This window comes from Eucyclogobius newberryi, unplaced genomic scaffold (assembly GCF_026437365.1).
Source record: "Eucyclogobius newberryi isolate DKJ021-1_F unplaced genomic scaffold, fEucNew1.0.hap1 SCAF_14, whole genome shotgun sequence".
Taxonomy (NCBI): Eukaryota; Metazoa; Chordata; class Actinopteri; order Gobiiformes; family Gobiidae; genus Eucyclogobius; species Eucyclogobius newberryi.
In genome coordinates, this window is record NW_027315768.1 from 14,521,007 (window position 1) to 14,546,431 (window position 25,425).

The following is a 25,425-nucleotide window of genomic DNA, read 5'->3' on the forward strand; positions in this document are numbered from 1 at the left end:
TTTCGTAGTTGTTGTTGTTGTTGTTGTTTTATGGCGGTTGGCATCCAATTGGGTGACTTGAATTGTCTGAGAAAGGTCTTTATAAAATAGCGTTGCTAATGAGCGTTACCTTTGACCCGCCGCAGTCGCTGACGTTGAGCCAATCAGGGCGCTCCTTGTTGGGACGTGCTCCGGTTTTCACAGGGCTGATCGTCAACATGGTGAGTGCCGAGCCATTCAAAAGAATAGTTTGATTCTAGAGAAGAATAAATAACTATAGCCTACAGTAAACACACGGATTGTATTCAGTTGTCAGAAATGTGATGTATGTTTTTTGTGTGAGTAGATCTGATATAGGGAAACTAATATTAGCTGTTAGCATATCTTCTTTAGCGCCAAGCTAGCGCCACACACAAGGCAGGGAGCAATGAAAAACTATTTTACTCACTGCAAAACCCAGTTTGTATACAATATAATATACTGATTAAGTTTGTGTATGTCAAACGAGGTGGTTGATAATCCTGATCCATGATACTAACGTTACATGTACAGGAATAGTTAAGTTAAGTTGAAAAAGGAAACAAAAAAGCTATTCAAATTTAAAAGCTTGCGTTAGATGTTTCTTTAGTTTGCGAAGAAGCTTTAGTATGGGTTTACATTAAACTTCTGCGAACCCTTTCCATATTATCGTTAGTGAAAAGAAACATGCTCACAAAGCCCGGTGCAGGGCTACCAGCCTGTAACAGCAGGGTAAATAAAGGATGACCGTTTAGTATGCCACATGAAGTGCTTGATTAACATTGTGGCTGTCTCTTATTCATGGCAGTCTTCATCAGAGGCTAATAATGGCCCGAGCCAAGCGCCACCTTACGCAGGTGTACCGCCCTCGGGGATGCCTCCTCCCTTTGTAAGTCTGTCTATAAATACATAAGCAAAGTCTAAAAAACTATCACAGACTTTGTTAGCCTTGTGCACGTCTTCTTCCTCTGCAGCATACACTGGAGACCTCCTGGTACTTGTTCTAATCCTTAAATTTTCTGATTTGTGTAGATGGGACCACCAGGAATCCCGCCTCACTACCCTCCAATGGGCATTCCTCAGATGGGACAGCGGCCTCCCAGTATGGCCCCCATGCCTCCAGGAATCATCCCTCCTGGAATCATGGCTCCTCCCATGGGACAGGTGAGAACTCTCATGAGCCTATTTAGACTATAAAAATAAAATCGTTCTGGATCATTCTGTTTCAAAACATGTTTGCGATCTGTCTGTTGATCACTTACAATGGGTGAACGAGTTCCTGCTCAACCGGAAGTGCCATTACAACAGAAGTGCCAATCTGTAGCAACAAGAAGCAAAAGTGGGTGGGGTGGAATAAGGTGAATAGTTTGATAAATGTTTTTACCAGTCGTGGCCTTGCAGTCCATTGGTCGTTCCACGTTTGCCACAGCTGGACAAGAATAAAATGTTGATCTCAAGCTCTGTTGTGTTATAGGTGGGGTATTGTTCGTCATATTTTATCACATGCTTCCAATATAATGTCTAATGTAATTGTAGTTAGTAAAGATTTGACTAACCAGCTTAATTGCTCTAAATGAGTTGTTTTCGCACATTATTCTATGCTTTTTAAGTGCGACTTAAGTTATGAGACCAAGGTGCAATTGAAGTGCCAGTGTCGCTATCTGAAAAAGTGACACAAACTTGCTGATCCCAATAGCATCACACAGATAAAGAAGTTTCAACCTTCCGTTCTCCTCGGGCCAGAGCATCTCCACACACCATCAAACAGCGTCCCCACGCTGTGCCCAAGTGCCTCTGCTTCCACTTTTGAGTTATGGAAAGGCCAGATGAATATTTCATGACGCTTCTTTTCTTAGATGGCAGGTATGATGCCACCTATGTTGCCAGGAATGATGTTACCGCATATGCCAGCTGCGACGGTGCAACCAGCGGGACCGGTGAGTCTCCACACAAAATCTGAGTGTCTTTGCCTGCTCACACATCCCAAAATACTCTCCAAGCTGCGAAACACCCAGCAACACATAAAGAGCTGACTTTCATGTTAGATATTTGAATTCATTAGATTACAACTGCTATATTGTATGAACATTTGTGAGAGTCTCAAAATAATAAAATAAAAATGAATAAATGTGGACTGTCACATTATATCAAGCTACAAGCTCCTTTGCTAAAATATTGTTGAAAACCAGAGGGAACTATGTAGACATGATCCTTTTCAGTGCAGACTGCTCAGTTTTTCTTCCTAGCTCTTTTGGTAAAGTGTAGGCGAAATGCTCTATTATAAAACAAAATCAACAGAAATGTCGGCCATAAAATGGAAGATGACATCAAAAACAGCCCTCGCTCTCACCTGCTGTTCATGAATCATGTACCAAAGTTTCATCCTGATATGGTTGTCTTGGTGATCTTTTCATGCTATTTTATCATTACATATTTAATGGCACACAAGCCCAATCCTATTTTACATTTCCCAAATGAGCAGATGTAATATTTAAGAAGGAGCCCTCCAGACAGGAATCATATTTTAGCATTTTGCACACATGGTGTTGTTTACCAATTAGGTAAGAGTCTATCAATCTCTGTGGCACTGATAAGTAAGTGTTCACCAAATCACTTGTTCTGGTGTGGAGTAAACCATAAATAACAATATGAAACTTTCTTTGTTTTTTTGTACAGCCTGGAGTTGAAAATGCAGGTAAGAGCGGTCATAATTAGTTTTGATCAGAATGAATATGCATTTATGTTTTATGAATAAGTAACGATAAGAGCCGTTTGGTTTCCTTATAGCTGCTGTACCTGGAACAGCTGTAAGTTTTACAATTTAATTGCAAATGTCACTGCCTAGAGAAATAAGAATTATGTGTCTTACAAACACATCTGTCTTGCAGAGTGCCACAAACGGTTCTCCACATGAAGAAACTTCAAAAAAGGTCTGTGTCTATCAAATTGAAGAGTGTATTGTTGAAGATGGCATTGAAATGGTTGATCTTTTTGTCCCTTGTAGAAGTCTGTGTGGACTGAACACAAGTCACTGGATGGAAAGACATATTATTACAACACCGAGACCAAGCAGTCCATATGGGAGAAGCCAGATGAGCTCAAGTCTCCTGCCGAGGTTCAAATCTTTAATAATGCCTTTCTGTAGCCGGCTGCTTAGATGTATTTTATGGATTTAGAGCTATCAATTTGAAACTTCTATACCGGTATATTGAAATAGATCTATTAATCAGAGTGAATGGGGCTAAAGAAAGATTATTTTATTTTGAATGCCAAAGTCTTGAATGTAATACATTTTGAAAATCAAAGAAAGAAAATATCAGAAAATGGCATAAATGAGTATTGCTTTTCAAACGCATTGATTTCAAGTCTGATTTTTAGAGATACTATTGGTAAAATGAGACTCTTCAAATGTTTATTTTTTGCTGTGATAACACTAAAAAACATAAAACCAGAATCTCCATTTACAATTTGTTAAAGAGGCTACATATTAAATGTCCACTGACCACAAAAATATTATTTCAGTTTCTCAATTGTCGAGACTTTCAATTGGAATGACACAGGACTAAAATGGGGCAGTTTAAGTATGTTGAGTCAATCTTAGGCGGTGCATTCTAAATTAATTTCGGCATATATAATTTCATATAATTGATCTTTTGAAGCAATCATGAACGCTTCTTCATATGCCTTTGCAGCAAATGCTCTCCAAATGTCCGTGGAAGGAGTACAAGTCTGACACTGGGAAGCCTTACTACTACAACTCTCAAACCAAGGAGTCCAGATGGACCAAGCCCAAGGAGCTGGAGGATCTGGAAGGTAGAGTGATGTGGGCTGAAGTTCCCTTGAGGTTTTCTAATGTATTGGTGCTCCTGACTGGAAGAGCCACTAACGGCATCATGAAAGGCAGATTGTTGCTGCTTTAGGGGCTGCGGGCATCACTCGTGCACACGTAGCCTTCTTTGTTATATTTATCTCTGCTGTTCTCTTATCTGTATTAAGCTTTGAAAAGAATGAAAACAAGCATATCCTGACAGCCTTCTCTCTCTTTTGTTTATTCCAGCCATGATCAAAGCCGAGGAGAACGGGTAAGGGTTTCCTGTTCGTCTCCATTATGCATTATGTCTGAACTTTGAGACACAAAAAGGGGGCACGAAATGGATTTTAAAGTTAGAATCTCAGCAAGTGAAGTTTAGTTCTGTTCCATCCAGATTATTTCTCCCATTTTGATTTAATGTTTTAATTCTTCAAATTAGGGCTGATGCGATTGACAACTAATAGTGACAACTTGACTGTCAAAAAACTATTTGTCGTATTATTATTTTTTTAGAACAAAGACTGGTTGTGGTTACTCTACTTGTATTTCTCTAGTTATAAGATTTTTAAACTGATAAGTAAACAGCAAACACATCTGAAGTATTTTTGATCATGTTCCCTCTAATTATTCCCATCAATTTTTTGTTTGTTTGCATGTCATTTAAATAATTTGAAAAGTTCAGAATTCATTTCATCTGATTTTGGTGTGCAGGTGAACATAGCTAGTGGCATTGTTAAATGAAAATGTCAGAATTTCATCAATAATACACTTTAATTGTAATTCTTGTGTGTGTGTGTGTGTGTGTGTGCGCCCAAGATGGTGGAGACGATGCTTATGGAAAGTGTAGATCACGTCTAAATATTTGCCTTTTGCTGTCAATGTACTCGTCTGGGTTTTCATTTCTACTTAATAATAAGTAGTTGCAGCCCTTCAAATCACACTTATGTCTATTGCTGTATTAGTTATAGTCATTGTGTTACAATCTTTCTTTTGCTGCCACATTGTTCAACCATTTTTCTGCTGTAAAAGTGAATTGTTATTTCCACTGTCGAGTAGTTTCCTGTTGTGTAAATGACCACGTTCCAATTTCAGGACTGTAGAGGCAGCTCCTGTCATCGGTGTGGCTCCACCAGTGCAGCCTATGCCTGTCGCAGCCATGGCGACTGTGGCCGAGGTGGAGAGCTTGGTGCAGGTCTCAGAGGAGCTGCAGTCCCACAGCGTCACACTTATGCACACAGAAGCACTTGTGGCCGAGGGCGCAGCCGCTGCTGAGGCCGCTGCCAGGTGAGCGCTCACACGGGCGTGAGCAACACGTCTGCTCCATCATAGACTGAGACTGGTCCATTCTAGAGTGAAGGGTAGAAAAATGTTTTGTTAAGTTTGGGAAACAATTATAACCAGATTTGTGTTTTGATTAGTGCTCAAGCTCCAAAGGAGGAACGTCCAGAGCTTCAGAAGAAGACTTACAAATGGAATACGAAGGAAGAGGCCAAACTGGCCTTCAAAGAACTGCTCAAGGAGAAGGTGAGTCTGAGCTCCCCAACCAACTAGACTCACCCAATGTAAACTAAACCATACAATCCTGTTCACAAAAGTATACTTTCAACAGACCGAAAAAAAAAAGTGTCCTTTGAAAAAATCATTTAATACTAGAGTTGGGTACATTTCTTTTTTTGCGTCTCAAATTAAACTCTTTAAAGGTAACAAAAGTGTTTTAAAGTGCATTCCCACTTGGCCACATCTCTCCCAAATACCGGTAAACTCACCTCCCGTTGCCGTGGAGGCACTGTATTTCCGAGCCGATTCAGAGTAGCCCCGCCCACCTCCAGGATTCTGCCATATTTAGGCTCTTTTTAATTTTGCGCTCAAAGCCGTTCTCCTGAGATTGTTGGCCATTTACTGCGCTCCCAAACGGCAGCGTCTTCAGTGATTAGCTCCGTTGGATCAAAGGTCCAGGATTAAGACAGTCAGAGAGTGGCACGGCTGAGTGAGGTTGAAGTGTGACAGTGACAGGACCAGGGAACGACGGCGAGGCATCTGAACACTCCAGGCAAAAGACGTGTCTCGTCCTCAACTGAACTGCAGCTTTACATTGACAACTCTTAGTGGTAGTACACATCTGGGGGAAATCGTATTAGATGGTTCAAAGACTACATTTGTTTTAAGTCCTTGAGCAGATGGAGAAATGTCCTTGTGCAATAGATGCAACAGCTATAACTCTAGTGTGTTCCTTCTGCAGGATTTTGGTTAAATTGCTACTCCTAATAGGAAAAGAAAAATTGGTTTCAAAAGAAAATATTTTCTGAGAAAATTTTAAAGTTGATATTTCTTGAAGTCATTTTAGTTTGTTTATTTACACATGAAAGACCAGTTGTAATTCGGAAAAGCCTCAGTAAAGTAAAGCTGGTGCCAACATCAGAACTACATATGAATTACTGAGGCTGAGCAAAATATGTCTGTTTGCCGTAACCCGACCGACCCGGTATGAAACTAGCCGACTGAAAAAAATGTATCAGCATTTTGTTGAAAAAACGTCAATCTTTTACTTTTCAATTATTTCGTCGACTCACCGACCGGTCTTTCGTAAACTGTCGTGTCGAATATTTTTATCATGCCGGTAAATCTATATTTCATCCCAAAAGGGCCAATAACGCATTGCGCAACGCATGTGCGTTTTCATTTTTGGTCCACCACATGCTTCTGTAACAGAACAGAATGTGCAACACGGAAAATATATTGCCTTTGCCAAGTTAGTTTGCCTCTGTCGGCGCCACTGAAGTGACCATAGTACATGTCACTCTCTATCACGGTGTGACTTGATTTTAAATTTGACTTACGCAGTGCATTCTGGGATTGAAACACGCCCAGCAGCGTCATCACAATGAACATGGAGGCACCCGTGTCCCCCGCATGTTCCCCCGCTCGCCTTCGCTACCAAAATAAAGGCGTACAAAAGGTCGATTGCAATATTGAGATTTAGTCTCCCGATCGGGTTGATCGAAACATTTTCCGTCATTGACTGTTGAAGCCTGACCCCTGGCGGTCACTCAGAGTCAAAAAATGGCAAAATTCAGATATATATTTTTTTTGCCTTCAAAGTAAAAAAAATAAGAATTTGCCTACCGTCCGACCCACTTAAAAAATGTTGGGTCGGGTTACAGCAAACAGATAATTTATTTGGGGTAGCCTAATTCTAGTTTGGAGCAGATGGCCTTATTAATGGGCAAGATAAAAGACTTTGACACTTTAACATTGTCTTCTGTGATTACAGGGAGTATCCTCAAACTCCTCTTGGGAACAGGCCATGAAACTCATCATCAACGACCCGCGCTACAGGTGAGTGTTCATTTGATATTTTTATTTCATGTTTACTTTATTCAAAATGGAACAGTTCACATTATTTACCATGTGTTAGTCCAGCTATTTAGGTTGCGCCCCGTAGTTCAATAAATAAAAGTTGGAGCAAATTTTGGGGGCTAAACATTTCTCCTGTGTACATTTTTTGTTATTTTGTATGTAGTATATAAAATTTAACTAACACTGTCAAATATGTAACTTCTATGACAGATTATAGATGCTAACTAAGTATTAAAGTGTTTAATTCTGATATTTGTTCATGGCAACTTGTTTTTAACAATTTGGAAAAGGGTATTGTTTAGCGTGATATTTTCTATAGCAAAGTATCGCACCTAAGGCCAATTTAGGTTTAATATCGTTTTTCATTGTTTGAATAAAAGTTCATTATTTGATTGATTTTTGAACGTTTAAATCAGTGCGTTCTGTCATAACATGATTCATCCCAATAACAATTAAACCATGGTATATTTCAGCATAAACCATGATATTGAAGGTTTCATTTTTTTAACGGACCTAGATTGTAAAAATAAATAAAACAAGATCTAATAAATAAACGGCACAACAAAGCACTTCAAACTCGTACAGCTCCAATTTTGGATTACTAAATGTCTATAAAGTCCCTCACTTTTCACATTCTCTTTTACTGCTTTAAACCAGCGCCTTGCCCAAGCTGAGCGAGAAGAAGCAGGCCTTTAACGCCTACAAAGTCCAGACGGAGAAGGAGGAGAAGGAAGAAGCCAGGATCAAGTACAAGGAATCCAAAGAGACCTTCCAGAGATACCTGGAGAACCACGATAAGATGACCTCCAACACCAGATACAAGTGAGCGCCACTCTCTTCCTGTATCGACCCGCACTTCCCCGGACCATCGGCGGGGGTCGCGCGGGCGGTGATCAATGTAAGGTCACGCATTAACCAGGTCACGCTGTAGAGTTCATGATGTAACCGCGTTGATGGAGTTTTAAGTAGAAGCGCGTTGTGTGATTCCAGTGCATTATTCATCTAGGTGGATGTTGCGTTCTTTGTGTCGTGAGTTAGTTGATATGCACAGACAGAAATGGATGCGGCGTTGAGCAAATGGAATGCAGAAGAGGAGATAAAAGCATGTGGTGTCGGTGGTCGCGTGTTATTGTGGTATTTATTTGTCACATTGTGGGGACTAAAATCTGTTTTGCACACAATTCATGAAGATCTGAACCTTTATGGGGACAAAAATCTGATCCCCAATGATGTAAACCCTTTAGAGTTCAGGTTAAAAAGGTTAAGACCAGGGTTTTGGTAAATGTTAGGCAAATATTAACTGTGATTTAGCTTAGGGTCAGTCTCCAGAAAATGGATGATAATAACAACAATACTGCTCAAAGCGCTTTTCAAGATGCCCAAAGAAGCTTTATGCAAAGGCGACGAATAACAAATAATAAAGATAAAGTTATTGAAAGGTGGTCTTGAAGAGATGGGTTTTCACATATTAAAAAAGATTTGATTCAACAAAATAAAGTCGCTTTCATCTATATTTTATTTGTCAAATAAAAAAGTGACATTGGATGAGTGTTTGGTGGGTAATTTCCTAGTGCGATGTCCAGTGTTGGGAAAGTTCACTTTCTACATGAACTAGATCAGTTCATAGTTCATACATTTTAAAATGAACAAGTTCAGTTCATAGTTCATAATTCAAAATTTTGAACTAAGTTCACAGCTCCAAAAATGCTAGTTCAGTTATTTTTTGCAATAATATGCAATAATTGTTCTAAATTATTTCCACAGCCCAAATACAACCACAGGCAGCAATTATTTTATTAGTTTATTGCTGAAAATATGTGTCAGATTTCATCTTCATATCCAATTTTGAATCCTTATCCAGGATTTACGTTCACATTGAAGGGACAGACTTCCCCATGTGTTGCTGTCCATTCAGCACCACACTAGCAGCAGTTGCAGCTTTCAGCCCCACAGTATATTCTCAAAAACATGAGGGAAAACTTGCTGGGCAAAGTTTGCACAGAAATGTTAGATTGTGCCCATCCTCACCGACCTTATCATAAAACTCACGTAAATGGTCGTAGAAGGGTGACTCCTGCTGCTCTGTTGACTATACGTTGCGGTCGTGTCCATGCTGCTTTTTGTTTAGATGCGCATGCGCAGTGTGGTGCAACACACGAAATCTCTGTCTGCGCGATCTATCGCCTCTACAACTCTGGAGCTCTCACACTTGCCAGACACAGTCTCTTTTTGGGCAACATAACGGTGTGTTTTTCGCCTGGAAGTCTCTAGAAATCTAGAAATCTGACACTTTATTGAACGAAAATAAAAAGAACGATTTTTGCTGTTCAGACACCAGAATGAATGCGTTCACAGTTTCGTTCTTCAGCAGTAATACCGTTCGTTCAGTTCACGTTCACCAAAATTATGAACGCGTTCATGAACGATCGTTCAATGAACGCGTTCAGGTACAACACTGGTGATGTCATCAATTACAAGCAGAAAGTGAAATTATAAATTCAAAAATCAGCTTTATTTTTTTTGGAAAATATCCATCTATCCATTTATTTATCTTAAAGGTTGAATAGAGGATTTTTCACCCCCACCCTCCTGTTCTTTCCGAGAGGCCGCCTGCCATCAAACCTCGTTCATGAGCACGCTACAGCTCCGATGCTACACTTGCGTTTTTTTATTAGCGCAACACTTCTCGTCTCCGCAGATTTTCGTCTTTTCTGAGCTCAAACAGTCGTCTCTGTCGCCCCTCAGCCATTTTTGTACTTCACGGTCTGAAGCGTGGAGCTACACTAAAGCAACTCGCTAAACACACACCGGCATATCAACCACACATGCGCAAGCCAGGGAAACGTGCTCATATCCTGAAAACGAGGCTGCAGGTGTGCACTAGCACACAGGGAACGATTGACATGTGGGAAAACTACTCCGCTGTCAACGCCACAAGGAAATGAGACTCTGATTGGTCGGAAAAATCCTCTATTCAACCTTTTTAACTGCATTTTAGTTCAATGAGTCGTCTGACCTGTCATGGGCACTTAAAGCAAAGGGTCATGTTCCTCATTTAGTTTTCCTTCTGCCAATATTGTTACATCCTTTGAAAACTTGTGTTACATTTCAAACTTCTACAAAGGGAAAGGCTTAATTATCGATCCAAGTTTTGAAGCCGCTGTGAAAAACAAAACAAACAACCTGATTGATGTAGTCCTTGAGAAAACCTCAGTCTCCTTAACCATGTCAATATTATCTTGAAAGAGACTTATTATGCCAAATTGACTTTAAAGACTCGCTCGAAGTTGTATTCGAGAGAGTAATGCCTTTTTTATTATTCTTTATTCTCCTGCATTCAAGGCGAAGACGTTTTCCCATTAGATTTTGGCTCAATATTGTAATTTAAAATGTTCAAAAGATAAAATAATGATCCACGTGTCACAAAAACATGATATGATTCATGTCTTCTCACAATATATACATACACATACACAGTATATTTTTTATTTTTTCAACCTTACTTATCGGTTCCATTAAATTATTTGCTGTTGGCCAAAATAAAATATTGATGTGCTCAGAGTCTCTCTTCTTGTGATGGATGAAGGACAGATTAACCTCGTCTCCGGTTTGACTGTCCCTGCGCTGGTGTCCTCTCTGAGCCTCTACACTGGGACAGGGCACAGCAGAGTCACAGACGACAGAGAGACTTTTTACTTTTTAATCACACGTTTCCCTCCGTTGGACCCGGCTCCTAACCTCCACTGAACGTCTAGTCTGTCAAATGAATTCAGTCCAAAGCAGATCTCTCACCCATTTTAGTCAACTCCAGCACACAACTGGCCTGTGGAACAGTGCCCCCTGGTGGCCCGCTCGGTAAACAGAATGTTACAAGCCGTTGTGTTTTGTGCCTCAGGAAAGCAGAGCAGATGTTTGCAGAGCAGGAAGTGTGGAGCTGCGTGCCAGAGAGAGACCGACTGGAGATCTATGAGGACGTGCTCTTTTATCTCGCCAAAAAGGAAAAGGTAAGGAGGTTCCTCAAGCTTCACTCGTTTAAAGACATTCTGACATGCTCTGCGCTTTGATTAGTCGACTAAAGGGACTAGCTTCTCAGTATCTCTATGACCAGACCATATATCTGAAACTGCACTCACAGGTTTATGCAAAAAATACTATTTATACTCTGAAAAAGTAGGAGAAAACAGTGTATTTATAATGTAGTAATACAAATTAAACTTTGTATTCACTCCCAAATCTTCAGCTCACTCATTCTTCTCACACTTCTTTTCTGCTGTTGTCTCACTTAAATCCTTGTAATCTAAATAAAATACTATATTTTTTCATACTCTTTTGATACTCGTCTTGACAAAAACTCAAACTTGCTCAAAAATCAGCTCAATTACTACATGAATATATCTGTAATCAGTTACTATTCACCCTAGTTAAAAAATCCGAACATGTTTTTTCTCAGTTTAGCTCTTTTTAAAGCAAGTTTGACATTATATTTTCCTTTCATTATTATGTTTATGTCGCCCAGCTAACAATATGGAGCGATCTGATCTTATCTTTATGGTTTAGTTCATAGGTGCAAGTCCCGATCAGGACTTATTTCTGTCTTTCCACATTTTCAGAATTATCCACATGTCATTAGTCTAATGCATATTACTCAGTACACAGGTTTGCTCAAAAATCCCCCTGAACCTTGTCTCACGCAGTCTTATGTCACATGGTAACCAACCCTGCACAAACTCCATCCAAAAGTGTTTTTTAGATATTATTTTGTAGAAGTTTTGTAGAGAAAAACATGTTGTCTCGAGTCCAACATTCATATATTTCCTCGCTGAACCAGGAACAAGCAAAGCAGCTGCGTAAGAGGAACTGGGAAGCTCTGAAGAACATCCTGGACAACATGGCTAACGTCACGTACCGCACCACGTGGTCTGAGGCCCAGCAGTACCTCCTGGACAACCCCACCTTCGCAGAGGACGAGGAGCTGCAGAGTAAGGCTTTTAAATCACGCGACTTAGAGCTCCTTCTGGTTTTCAGTGTAACCGTGTTGATTTGGACCCACAGACATGGACAAGGAGGACGCCCTGATTTGTTTTGAGGAGCACATCCGAGCTCTGGAGAAAGAGGAGGAGGAGGAGAAACAGAAGGCTCTGCTCAGAGAGAGGAGGAGACAGCGCAAGAACAGAGAGTGTTTCCTGGTAAAGTCTATGGAATCTTTCTACTCAAGTACTACGTGTTTGTCCTTAAGTACTTCTGCATCATCTTTAATAAAGCCACAAGGGAGTTTAACTGAATTAACCCTAATCTTTGTATTCTTTATACAGCTTGTTTTTGCTCTTTTAAATTCAGACCAAGTTTGAATCTACAGTTGCTTTTATTTTTATTTATTTTTATTCTACAGTCATTTCTGATGACACAATGAAATTATATTTAAATTTTGTGTCATTATTATTATGGCAAAAATAATTATGATTAATAATATGTTCATAATTATTCAAATAATGAGAGTACATTTTATTTGGTCTGATTTTCATAGCTTTTCATCCATGATAAAACCGGCCGTAATTAATCTTGAGGTTTTTGACGACCAACAAATTGACAATGTGGTTAGAGCAAGTTTTTATCCATTATGTCTTTTATCTAAGGTAAAGCTTTTCTAAATCGCACCGACCTTGAAAGGACTATTCATGCTTTATCAGCTCAAGAATAGACTATTGCAATGCTCTTTATGTGGGTGTCTCCCAGTCGCCCTCAGCCGCCCTCAGCTCGTTCAGAACATTTTCTAACCAACACACCCAGACGTCAGCACATCACCCCAGTTCTTTTAGAATTTATTTTAAAATGTGACTTTTTGGCCTGGCACCTCTTTATCTGGCCGAGCCTCTCTCCTCCAAACACTAACAGGGCTTTAAGGTCGACAGATCAGCTTCTGCTGGACGTCCCCAGAGCCAGAGTCAAACACTGGGGGATCTAGCCTTCTCTGTCGCTGGTCCCAGACTCTGGAACAAACTGCCCCCCGACATGTGCATCATCACAGGCTTTCATTTTTTTTAGATCTAGGCTTACAACTTATTTATTCAGACTGACTTTTAATGAGTTTGTACAGTTTGTTTTTACTTAGTTCTATGTTTTGTATTGCCTTGTTTTTTGTTGTGAAGCACTTTGTTCACTTATAGTGTTAAAGAGCTCTATAAATAAAGGTTGATTGATTTAAAAATAGCTGTTAATAGAACATTTAAATTATGAATAAGGTATGCTGTAACAAATTATAAATAGTTGTTTAAAGTGAAAATAAGATCAAGACGAGAACATCATGAACGTTCCATATTTCTGCACAATCGGGGGATGAAATTATGATTATCTTTGGCAATAATCACGATAATACAAAATCTACCACAAAAGATGATTTTACAGCATATTGTGTACTGTCTTGCCAGGAAGATAGTTTACTCTTGGACAGCTAAAGCACAAAACCCTTCATAATTACAGTAGAAGTTTAAATCACTTATTATAGGTCTTTATTATTGTGCTTTTATTGGCCCACTCCAATATGAGAATCAAACCAATCCAAACGACCACAAAATATCAACATATGTGTGATGTGTACTTTTGTGTCTTTCTGAATGTTTTTCCCTCCGTCTCAGAAATTCCTGGACGAGCTCCACGACCACGGGCAGCTCCACTCCATGTCGGCCTGGATGGAAATGTACTCCACCCTGAGCTCAGACATCCGCTTCGCCAACATGCTGGGCCAGCCGGGTAAGACACCCGCCCTCTCTCCTCTGGCTCTGGCTCCTCTGGCTCTGTGGCTCCTCTGGCTCCTCTCGCCCTGGCTCCTCTCTCTGTGGCTCCTCTCTCTCTGTGGCTCCTCTCTCTCTGTGGCTCCTCTCTCTCTGTGGCTCCTCTCTCGCTCTGGCTCCTCTCTCGCTCTGGCTCCTCTCTCGCTCTGGCTCACTTTCTGTGGCTCCTCTCTCGCTCTGGCTCCTCTCAACATGCTGGCACAGCTGGGTCAGACACCCGCCCTCTCTCCTCTCGCTTTGGCTCCTCTCCGGCCCCTCTCTGTGACCTCCTCTCGCTGTGGCTCCTCTCTTTGTGGCTCCTCTCTTTGTGGCTCCTCTCTTTGTGGCTCCTCTCTCTCTGTGGCTCCTCACGAGGCTGTAACATGCTCACAACACATTTCAGATTCATATTTCAGTTTCTCCAGTCTGACACACGGCACTGAGCACTCGTGGTGGTGGTGGTGGTGGTGGTGGTGGTTGTTCATATTTCATTTTTCATGTGTTTGTTTTCTCCAGGCTCCACCCCTCTGGACCTGTTCAAGTTCTATGTGGAGGATCTGAAGGCGCGCTACCACGATGAGAAGAGGATTATTAAAGATATACTTAAGGTCAGTATTCGGGCTGCAGCCCGAATACAACAATGTTGTTTTCTTTCTAGTCGATTATGCAAGCCTTTATTCAGTTTATTTATAGATGTTCACAACAGATCCTTGAATGAAATTTATTCCACCCAGATAAAGTTAATGCAGCGTGAGGACTTCTTAAAGGAGAATACCTGCAGACAGAATTGTTTTGTTTGTTTTTCAATCAAAAACACTAAATTGGCATGTTTCCTGCATCGTTTGGGTGTAATTCTTGCTGTGTCTTGCTTCATGTTTTGGAGTTGGTGTATAGTTCAGATAACGATCATTCATTTACTAAATTGGTTAACGATTATCCCAAAAGGCAATCAGTGAAGATGAATTCACTTCTTTCAGCTCTAGTTGGCATCACAGTAAAAGCACAAAGGTTTTAATGTTTCTGTAACAATTATGACTCATTGTGTTTGTTCTTAGGTTTAGTATATTTACCTAATATCAAATGTTTGGTAAACCTACTATATTGATTTTACTCATGATAATAATGATGTTGAGAATACGACACAATAACATGGGTCACATGATAGTATTTATTTGACTAATATCGTGACACTTTTTTTTATGTATAATTGTACTTCTGGTAAATATTATAACACATTCATTTTGTTAAATTTATAAATAGTTTTTTGATGGAATTTTAAAAGTGTTTTAGAACTCGGCTCTACTTCTGTATTTTTGTCCTTTTTTCCCCACAAACTGCCACTCGACCGATAAAACTCTGATAAATATTGAGTCCAGGTGCTAACCGACTAAACCAAGTCTCAATTAGAAAAACATTAAAACCTGCGAAATGCTCTCCAAAATGTTTTAGTGTGTTTCATTTTTGTAATTAACCCTCGGTCTGTGATGTGTGCGTCATCCAATGGCGTCCCAGATTCAAGTGTAACTGTATTTCTGTTTTTTCCTCATTTGTAGTAGTATAAATACAAGCACATGCCATTTAAACCTAGTAACACACATTTCCTGTTGTAAAGTATTGAAATGACCCACTGGTGTCTTCATAGTGTTAAATTTGAGTGTCTTTCTATTTGTTGCAGGACAAAAACTTCCTGGTCGAAGTCAACACCAGCTTCGACGACTTCGGCTCCGTCATCAGCTCGGACAAAAGAGCCACCACGCTGGACGCGGGCAACATCAAACTGGCCTTCAACAGTGTACGCTTCACCTTTATTATGATTATTAATATGATGATGACGTAGTGTTGGCCTGTGATTAACCGGCTGTGTTGGTGCGCAGTTGTTAGAGAAGGCAGAGGCCCGGGAGAGAGAGAGGGAGAAGGAGGAGGCGAGGAAGATGAAGAGGAAAGAGGCTGCGTTCAAGAACATGCTGAAACAGTCCAGTCCGGCTCTGGAGCCCGAGGCCGCCTGGGAAGGGGTTTGTACTCTTTACTTAAACACCCCCTCTCAAATGCTTAATATATGTACTTCCTGGACAAATACTGAACAGAAACGTTCATTTTGTCTACAAATATGATGCATGCTTTTCCCCAAATTATAATTATTTAATCTTATTAAATTATTCTTATTTTGTCAATCTTGAAAACAATTTTGAGGCAAGATTTTTTTTCTCCATCCTTTTTAATTAAAAGGAAACAAACTGACCTTTGTTTTGTTGTTGTAAAAACCCATTAGCATTTAGATGATACTAGATGATCAAAATGTTTTATACTACTATTTTCATGATGACAGCATTTTAAAAGGTTTATTTTTTAAAAGCGTCTATAGTTGAAATGATACACACTAGGCCTGGCGATGCTGTACAATCATTTCTTTGGCCATTACTCACTTGTTAGTTGAAATAAAGGTTGACTAACTCGCATACAGTAAGTCGCTTTTATAGGGAAATGTTGTTTTGAACTATTGTGAATAAAATATAGAAAAGTGTAAGTGTTTGTCCTGCTGCTCAGGTCAGAGAGCGCTTCCTGAAGGAGCCCGCCTTCGAGGACATCACCCTGGAGTCCGAGAGGAAGCGGATATTCAAAGACTTCATTCACGTCCTGGAGGTACTGTTACTATGGCAACACTTCCCGTACATCCACCTGTCCAGAGTCTAAGGACACGCTCTCTCACCCACAGCACGAGTGTCAGCATCACCATTCTAAGGCCAAGAAGCACTCCAAGAAGTCCAAGAAGCACCACAGGAAACGCTCCCGCTCCAGATCGGTCTGTGCTCCTCTGCCTCTCCTCCAAAAATGTTACAATTATTCAATCGGAAACAAAACTGGAAATATGTTAATGAATATCTAAGGTTTTTTTTTTTTTGAGACGTTAAAACAACAGAAATGTGTTTAAACGTGTCTTTAAACTTGTTAGTTGAGGTTTATTTTCAGACAAATGCGATATTTTCTGATAAACTCTATATTCTAATGTTGCATATCTTCAAAACAACAGTCACAATATTATCTACATTTTGAAATACTTCCCACCTATATTCTAAATTTGTATACATTTTTAAATAAAGGCTTTAGGTTGAGGGGAAAAAGTACTTATTAATCAAATTTTGTCTAAATCCAAACTTAACCAAGACGATATACTTCATATACTGATTATTTATGGCAAACAACAACTGCAATTATTAACTGACCATTCATCTCCGACAGGTTAACCACTGCTTGGAAGAAAATGCAACAAAATAGAGAATGACAGTTTAATATTTGAGCTCATGATAAATTTAGATTTTTGTTTGACTTCATAAGAAAACGTGACTTCTCTTTTAATCCTGGTTTCCTCTTACACTTCTACATCATGAATCTGAGGAATATTCAACATAAAGATATATATATAATGCATACATAGTGCGTATTATTCCTCACACTCCTTCTCTCGGTCCTGCAGGGCTCGGAGTCAGAGGAGGAAGAGTACCACAAGAAGAAAAAGCGCTCTCAGTCCAAGTCTCCGTCTGAGCGTTCGTCCAGCGGCGAGTCCGGTGAGTGCTTTTTACCCCTAATGCACCTGCTCTTAGCTCACGAGTGCACTGCCATTAACATGTTTGTGACTCGTGCGCCGCCACAGAGAGGAGCTATAAGAAGTCCAAGAAACACAAGAAGAAGGCCAAGAAGAGACGCCACAAGTCTGTAAGGAACAATATGCAAATCTCATCTACGTTTCACATTTTCTATTCATGTCGTTGTTGACGAAACCCTCTGGGGCTTTACACCATAAAACGTATTAGGCTCTAAAAAGCTAACTGCCACATGGTAACGTGGAGTGTTTTTAAATGGCCTCAGGTTGTTCCATATTTTAGATCCATTAAACGAGTGTTGTGGGAGTGAGGAGCTTTAATGTCCACTACGACTCGGACATGCATAAAAGTCATTATTAAAGACAAATGTATTTTTAATGCTGAGGGAGTCACTTTGTATAGAATTGTAACCAAATTAACCAAGTTGAAGTTGGTTCCCGTGGTAAACACTGAAGACCTGGAAGTCCGACAGGTTTGTAAACGCAGACGAGGTTTAAGTTTAGTTTGGTTCGGCTAGTCCTGGAAAATGCAATATTACAACAGCGCTATATTATTCTGTTTTTTAGAATACCATTTTTATACTAACCAACATGAGGCTGGCTGAGTGGAAAAGCACATATGCCAGGCTTCATGTGCAGCCTTGTGCTTTCAGTTCCGGTCCAACAATTTGCTGAATGCCCTTCCCTCTCATCCCCGAGCCCTTAGGCTTTAGTAGACATGACAGCGCACCATGAAATGAGGATGAGAGGGAGGACTTTGAAGCTGGCATATGGGCTGCTGTTTTTGCCACTCGAACACAGCACTTCACATTTCTTCTGCTCCCGCTCCAAATACACGTCTGGTTTTGAACTTGAGCGTTTTGTTCCCAGGGCTCTCCAGAGTCTGAGGGCGAGAAGAGGAGGGAGCGCGAGGTGAAGCGAGAAAAGGACGACAAAGACAAAGAAAACGACAAATCTCGAAGCAAGTCTCACTCGGATTCCAAACAGAAGTCTCCCAAAAAGAAAGCCGTCAAAGAAGAGGTCAGAACACTTCAGACACTCACGCATTCTTTCCCGTGTCATTTCTTTTGCCTAAACATTTGACTGTGAACAGGGCGACTGGGAAACATCGGGCAGCGAGCTGAGCGAAGGCGAGCTGGAGAAACGGAGGAGGACATTACTGGAACAACTGGACGCACCTTGATGATGTCACACCCTCGTAAGGCTTTATTAACATGCATTCACTTCGAAGCAAAAAGAAAAATCACTGTTTCCCCCGTTTACTGTCTGCGAGGATCTTCTGCTCATTTCTGACTAAAATATCATGAACCAACTGACTTCTTTGGCCGCTTTCATTTTAACACATAATTTAGTTGACTTAAGATGTCCAGGTTTTCCAGTTACATTCTAAATCCAATGAAAAGCATAATCCTGCGACGTCGATGATGGTGGATTGCATTTCTGAAGCTGAAGTGTGTTCTTAAGGCACTTGAGAAATATCGCTCATTTCACTGGCGTCGATGGCCTTTTATTTGTAACGTTTGTTTAGATTACCATAACTTGTAATAAAAAAAATGAATGGAAAGCTTGTTTTTGCATTACTTTTTACGTTTTGCAGTGCACTTATACTCACATTTTTTATTTAAGTTTTATGGTGATCCCTCTGAACATAACTGAGTGATTTAATTTAGAGTCGGAGAGTGCTAGTAATGCGTTTACTGGAGTAACTATAAAGTAAAGATACTTTGGCCTTACTTTAAAAATGTGAGCCGAGTATAAGTAAGTCCAATAGTGACAAATGTTGTATCCGATTTCTAGTATTTGTCAGTTCTTGTAGAAATATGTTACTCAGACTGAAGTAGTGTTTCCCCCAAATGCATTTTACTCCAACTTGACTAAATATTAATTGTGTATATATAATGCATACATGACACTGCTTGTTCAAAAAGAAGTGAAAATATTATTTACTCCACCTCCAGTTAATAACTATGAATACATGTGTATGGCATCCTACATTTCAACATATAAGTAACAATTATTAAAAAAATTGAATCAATAATTTCTGATGTACAACTTTATTATTCCATATCTGCTGTTACGTACAACATAGCCTTTCCCCCTCCTTTATAACACAAGTTACAGAATACGGCATTTAGAATCAGAAAGGGTTTATTGCCATTGTCAATGAACAAAATTCACAAACATAGAACTTGCTTTGGTGATTCGGTGCAACATAAAACAATGAATTAAGTCAAATAGAGGAACATTTTAAATCTGCTATGGGATAAAAAAATAAGCTATAAGATTAAAAATACAAAAATAGGCTTAATATGTACAAATTTACAGCTGAGTTTGCATATGTAGTGCAGAAAGTGAACAGAATTGATTAAATTATGGTTAAAGTGACAGTGGTGAAGTGTTCATGAATCTAACGGCCGAGGGAAAGAAACTGTTCTTGTGATGTGAGGTTCTGGTCCGGATGGACTGTAGCCTCCTGCCTGAGGGGAGTGTCTCAAATAGTCTGTGTTCAGGGTGAGAAGGGTCGGCTGTGATCCGACCTGCACGTCCCAGAGTCCTGGAGACGTACAGGTCCTGCAGAGATGGAAGTCTGCAGCTGATCACCTTCTCAGCAGAGCACACAATGCACTGTAGTAATGATGGCCGTGTAGAACTGCACCATCATCTCCCCTGGCAGCTTGGCTTTCCTCAGCTGCCGCAGGAAGTACATCCTCTGCTGGGCCTTCTTGATGAGAGAGCCGATGATGAGCTCCCACTTGAGGTCCTGGGTGATGGTGGTGCTGAGAAAGCAGAAGGAGTCCACAGTGGAGATGGGGGAGTCTGAGATGGTGAGGGGGGGCTGCGGGCAGTGACTTTCCTGAAGTCCACGATCATCTCCACTGTTTTCTGGGCGTTGAACTCCAGGTTGTTACTGCTGCACCAGGACACCAGCCGGTCCACCTCCCTCCTGTAGACAGACTCATCCCCGTCCGAGATGAGCCCGATGAGGGTGGTGTTGTTCGCAAAATTGATCAGTTTTATGGAGTCGTGACTGGAGGTGCTGCAGTTTGTGTACAGGGAGAAGAGCAGGGGAGAAAGTACGCAGCCCTGTGGAGCTCCTGTGCTGATAGTCCGAGTGTCAGACATTTAGATCACTTCCCCTGCCTTTTCTTACATCAACACCACAACTGTACATTTTGATAGATAATAAATAGGTGGTTCTCACAGCTGTGACTTTAAAGTGCATTATAATCCCTTTCTCTTCATTTGACTGATACATGACTGCTTTATACTAGTAATATTTTTAAGTACTATTTTTGGTTGTGAAATACTCCGACTTCATGTGGCTGTGTTTGTAATTTTCTTTTGTACTTCTTCAGACTGAACATGTAAAACTATTCCAGAAACACTAGAATATTGCCCAAAAAAAGAGTCCATACGCATCCATTTTATTCAAGATAGTTTATTCGATCATAGTTGATGAAAATCTAAATTGTTATCTGATAATAACCATAAACGTCCTAAAGTAAAAAACATGCCAAAGTGGAGACATAACTGTTACAGAGTGAGATGCAAATGAACGGCTTTAGTGAAGATAATTATGGTCCAAACAGGAGCTTCAAAGTCAGCGCTCCACAGCTTTTAACCACCATTTTGAATTATATGATGTAGTTACGACCCATCTTGTGTTTTTATGACTAAAACACGCTTCCTGTGTTAATAACTGGCTTTGATCTACCTTCAAAACACGTGATTCAGTGTCGCCCGTTATGGAGTGAGATGGTCCCGACTGATGGCGTTTGGCTTCTTATTAAATATACAAAACTGATGACAGCGTAAAAACTATAAGTTAAAATAACACATTCAAGTTGTATATCACAAGGCAATGTTTAAACAGTATGTACAATATTAACCATCTGGCAATGTTAAGTAAAAAAGTAGCAAAATATCTACATATTGGAAGCCTTTGTGTACTTTTAATGTTTTTGAAAGACTGCTGTAGTAGAAGTACAACAGCAAAAAGCATACAAAGTCTCAAGTGGTTAAATACTATACATCAAATTACATCAAAGTGAGTGGCCACAGCTTGGTAGATGAGAAATGTGTTAAATTAGATATTATAAAGTTTATATCCAGTTCTGAAAGAGGGTACAGTCTGTTGTTTTGAATTGCAAAGCAGTCAAAATGTACTTAATCGGTTGTATTCATGTTATAATTTCAGGTGGTGGGCGGGGCCTGTGTAACTATGGGAGTTTTCAGAATCAGAATAGGATTTTGATGTAGTGCAATAGGAAGTGAACAGTGCAGTGAGTTTTACCGTTTTTGAACAAAATATCAAAAACAAAAAATCAAAATTTTAGCCAGAAAATCTTAAAAGTTTTTAAAAATAATTTAACGTTTTATTCATTTTTATTTCAGTTAAATGGGCCTAAATAAAACAATTTTATTCAGGCCCAGTTGTTACAGAGTCATCAAATCTGCAATCTGACAGTTAAACTTGGTTAGACCTCAGATGAGACGTAACACATGCTACAGAAGTGTTTCAACGCTGAGGAATGGTAAAGTGGAATGTTCCGACAGATAAAGGAAAAGATCTACCTAACTGCATGTTAAAATAAAGTGAAATTAAGTTGAAGGCATGGATTCAAATCTTATCCCTTTACTGCCCCCTAGTGCCCACATAGTGTAGAACCCAATTCATTTTTACCAAAACATTGGCAAATATTATCATTAAGTTATCAGCCTTAACCTTCCTGATGGAGATTTGAACATAGAAACTAGCCTAATGTACAAACAATACACATCCCAGAGATAAAATATCACTGGATTGCGTAAAAACAGTCTTCAGTTTGATACAAACGAGAGAGTTGGGCAGGCCAGGCTAAATGTTCATGCTAAATGTAACATAGACAACTACATAGTTGCCATTTCTTCATACAAAAGTCCAGTTTTGCACGTGGTCTTCGGGTTAAAACCTGGTTGTATCATGTATTGCTCCAAGTGTGAGGAAAATAAAGTCGACAAACGAACACAGAGGCACTTGTCTTGGTCCAAGGTTTTCCCATCGAGACTCCATTTGGTCCAGTCCTTCATAGAAAAGCTGCTACTACCACAGCTATGCAGTTTAATTACGTAAAATATATATACAGATAATAGTCTCTCTGGTTTCTGCTACGTTTACTTGTCCTTCTTTCAACCTTCTTTTCTTTTTTCGTTCTTGCACGCGTCTCCTTTAGCCTTCCTGTCTGAACTTCCTCTCTCCCTCGTTACATGAAAACTTCTCCGTTGTTGAGCGGCCGCAGGTTTTGGTCGTCGAATTTCCTCCGGACGCTCCTGCGCACGGCGTCGGCTCTTCTGTAAGGCTGGTTCCTCAAATCTGTGAAAAGTTTAAAAGAAAATGGAAAGGAAATGGGGTGAAAAGGGGAAAGAGGATGAATAGGTTGTCAGTGAGTTTGTCAGAGAGCGGGTGAGGAGCGCTGGCAGCCTGACAGTCCAAAGCAGCACCAGTTCTATAGGAGTATAATATATAATAAGCCCCTGCGGTCACAGTCTGTTACAGCCACAAGCGCATCAATACAAGATGCATTTATGTCGCAAATTATTGGTGTAAAGCAGTGGTCCCCAAACTTTTTGACTTGAGGGCCACATTGGGTTCTAAAATTTGGCCGAGGGGCCGGGCCAGGAAAATATGTTGTGTTTGTGTGAACGAATGAATGACTATAAATTACATGCAAGCCGTGGTTACTCATGTCACCGAAGCCACAAACTGTAGCTAGAATTTCAGACATTTTCCAATTTTAAAATTTGCTGCCGTTTGCGCAGATAAAGTGCAAATTGCGTACAATTTGAATCAGTTGTTAAACCCTTTGCCCTAAACCTACTTGAAGTGAAATAAATTAATTTGGCAGGACAGCGCCCCCTACAGAGTGAATTAAAATCTTATATGGAGAGTAAAATATTTAGTTTTTCGAAATATTAAGAAATTTGGCACAAAATTCCATTTTTGCATCCCGATCAAAAAAGTAAATGAGAGCCATGTCATATTTATTACGGCGTAGCCATAGCGATGACAGAAAACTCACATGTTATTCCAATGGGAAAATCGCCAAATCTCTGAAAAGATTGTACTGTTTACACTTTATACTTTTACAAACTCCTCCTCGGACGTTAGCCCGATTAACCTGAAATTTGGTGAGACTCATCTTCAGTGGTGGACCATCAAAAGTTATCCAATTTTTTATTCTAAGAATTACGGTCTCTGTACGACATAGCCGCAAACTTTTCCCTTTGTGTTCCCTTCAATTTTTACAGTAAAAAGTAAAAACTTTTTGTCATTTGGGCCAGCTTAGCAGGAAGCCGAACGGCCATCAAAAATTGCCATTTTACAACAGCAGCATTAGCCTATTAGCATAGCCTATTAGCATAGCCTATGGGAATAAGCCTTATGGGAACAGGCCTAACGTACAGTGTTGTAGCAGAATGCGGCTAATGGTTAGGTTTGACTACGGGGAGCGTTTGTCACTTTGTGGAACAATGGCTGCTTTGCAAAGAGGCTACCAGCAGGACAGAGCACTCAACATCCTATAGTTAACACGAGAAGTCTCTGCATTTAGCACACCCAACACATGCAAAAATATCATAAAAAATCTGTGGTGAAGAAAAGGTAAAGTTATATATACAGTGAAACATTTTCGTTTTAAACAGGGTAAGCAAATCAATTAGTAAGCCTGAAATATCACAAATGGAAAGTTAGTCAACATGCATTAAATAAATTAGATAAAATGTGGAGGTGCATTTTAGGCGGGAAAATAGCATGCGGCAAGCTGAGAAGCAATCAGCATTGGAAATACATTCTTTGAAAATCAAAACTCAAAATACACAGGAGATTTTAATGTCACAGAGAGGTCTGGGTAACTAAAAGTGCAAAGTAAAAGTAGTGTGATCAATGATACTCTGGAGACTTTTGACTACTGCTGGTTTTCAATAGAGTGTTCTATTTGTGACCACAAGAGGGCAGCAGCACTTAGCTACAGTCCTCTGGTTATTTACATGTTGAGATAAAGACTATGGCTCTTCTGTGACATTACAGTTTCCCACGGCTAAAACAGGCTTATAAACATGCAGTGACAGAATTGTCTCTAACACTATATACAGTATATATAGTTAAGCCTCAATATTCATTTTGAAACTCTTCATGAGACATACTTTGTGTACTATTTAATGTTTTGTCTGTCCAATTGCATTAAAGTTTGAATAATAAAACAGATGTTGTTCCACAGTTACTCTTATTGAACTAGTAGTTTCTCATACTTTTATTTGAGTACATTATTGGCCCACGGCTTTGCACTTCTATTAAGTAAGTTTAAAATGTAGTGACAGTATTCTTTCTAGCACTATTTTTGGCTACTCTAACCACATCTGCCTAATGTACAGTATATACGTAGATGAACGAGGTGTGTTAGTTGTCAATCTGAAAACTTAGAAAATAAAATAAATACAATAAAATCAAAATGTAAAATGCATGTCAGTTGTTAGTAAAATAAATTACAATGCTATATGTATTTTTTGGCTGTAAAATGAAGGCAAGCGCTCACACGTCTGTACATACTGCAGTATGTGAATTGCAATAAACTGCCGTAGTTATAGACTCTGAGAGTTTGTCAGCATAAACCTGAGCTTTCTTTAATCTTTGTTTTATTCCTTTGTTTAGTGACATATAAAAGTCTCGTGCTGCAGCCAGACATCTAATATCAAGTGCTGTTGCCGTAAAAACAAAATGGAGACATAACTCAAAGACAAAAAGTGCCACGGTAACATTTATCACCTTGAGCTATAAAACTAGAATTGTGGCAATTTTCAAGTGTCTATAGATTTTCAGGGGGAATCTTTTTGAAAAATGCTGTCAGAGAGTTTCTGTT

At 39.8% G+C, this 25,425-nt stretch overlaps 1 protein-coding gene across 2 annotated transcripts; it reads left to right on the top strand.

Annotated features, from left to right (window-relative positions):
• Nucleotides 1–105: 105 nt before the first annotated feature.
• Nucleotides 106–19,053, top strand: prpf40a (PRP40 pre-mRNA processing factor 40 homolog A). 2 transcript variants are annotated; one of them, XM_072444373.1, is made up of 27 exons: nucleotides 126–200; nucleotides 806–886; nucleotides 1,030–1,161; nucleotides 1,854–1,934; nucleotides 2,674–2,692; nucleotides 2,785–2,804; nucleotides 2,886–2,927; nucleotides 3,002–3,112; nucleotides 3,690–3,810; nucleotides 4,055–4,079; nucleotides 4,901–5,092; nucleotides 5,227–5,332; nucleotides 7,080–7,144; nucleotides 7,823–7,987; nucleotides 11,061–11,169; nucleotides 11,994–12,144; nucleotides 12,218–12,351; nucleotides 13,798–13,912; nucleotides 14,449–14,540; nucleotides 15,608–15,724; nucleotides 15,807–15,944; nucleotides 16,477–16,572; nucleotides 16,646–16,732; nucleotides 17,405–17,495; nucleotides 17,582–17,643; nucleotides 18,401–18,550; nucleotides 18,624–19,053. In XM_072444373.1, the coding sequence occupies exons 1-27, from the start codon at nucleotides 198–200 to the stop codon at nucleotides 18,711–18,713; spliced, it is 2,595 nt and encodes an 864-aa protein (XP_072300474.1). In that variant the 5' UTR covers nucleotides 126–197; the 3' UTR covers nucleotides 18,714–19,053. The 2 variants fall into 2 exon arrangements, with proteins under 2 accessions (XP_072300475.1, XP_072300474.1); XM_072444374.1 differs by lacking the exon at nucleotides 806–886 and having other exon boundaries at nucleotides 106–200.
• The last annotated feature ends 6,372 nt before the right edge of the window (nucleotides 19,054–25,425 follow it).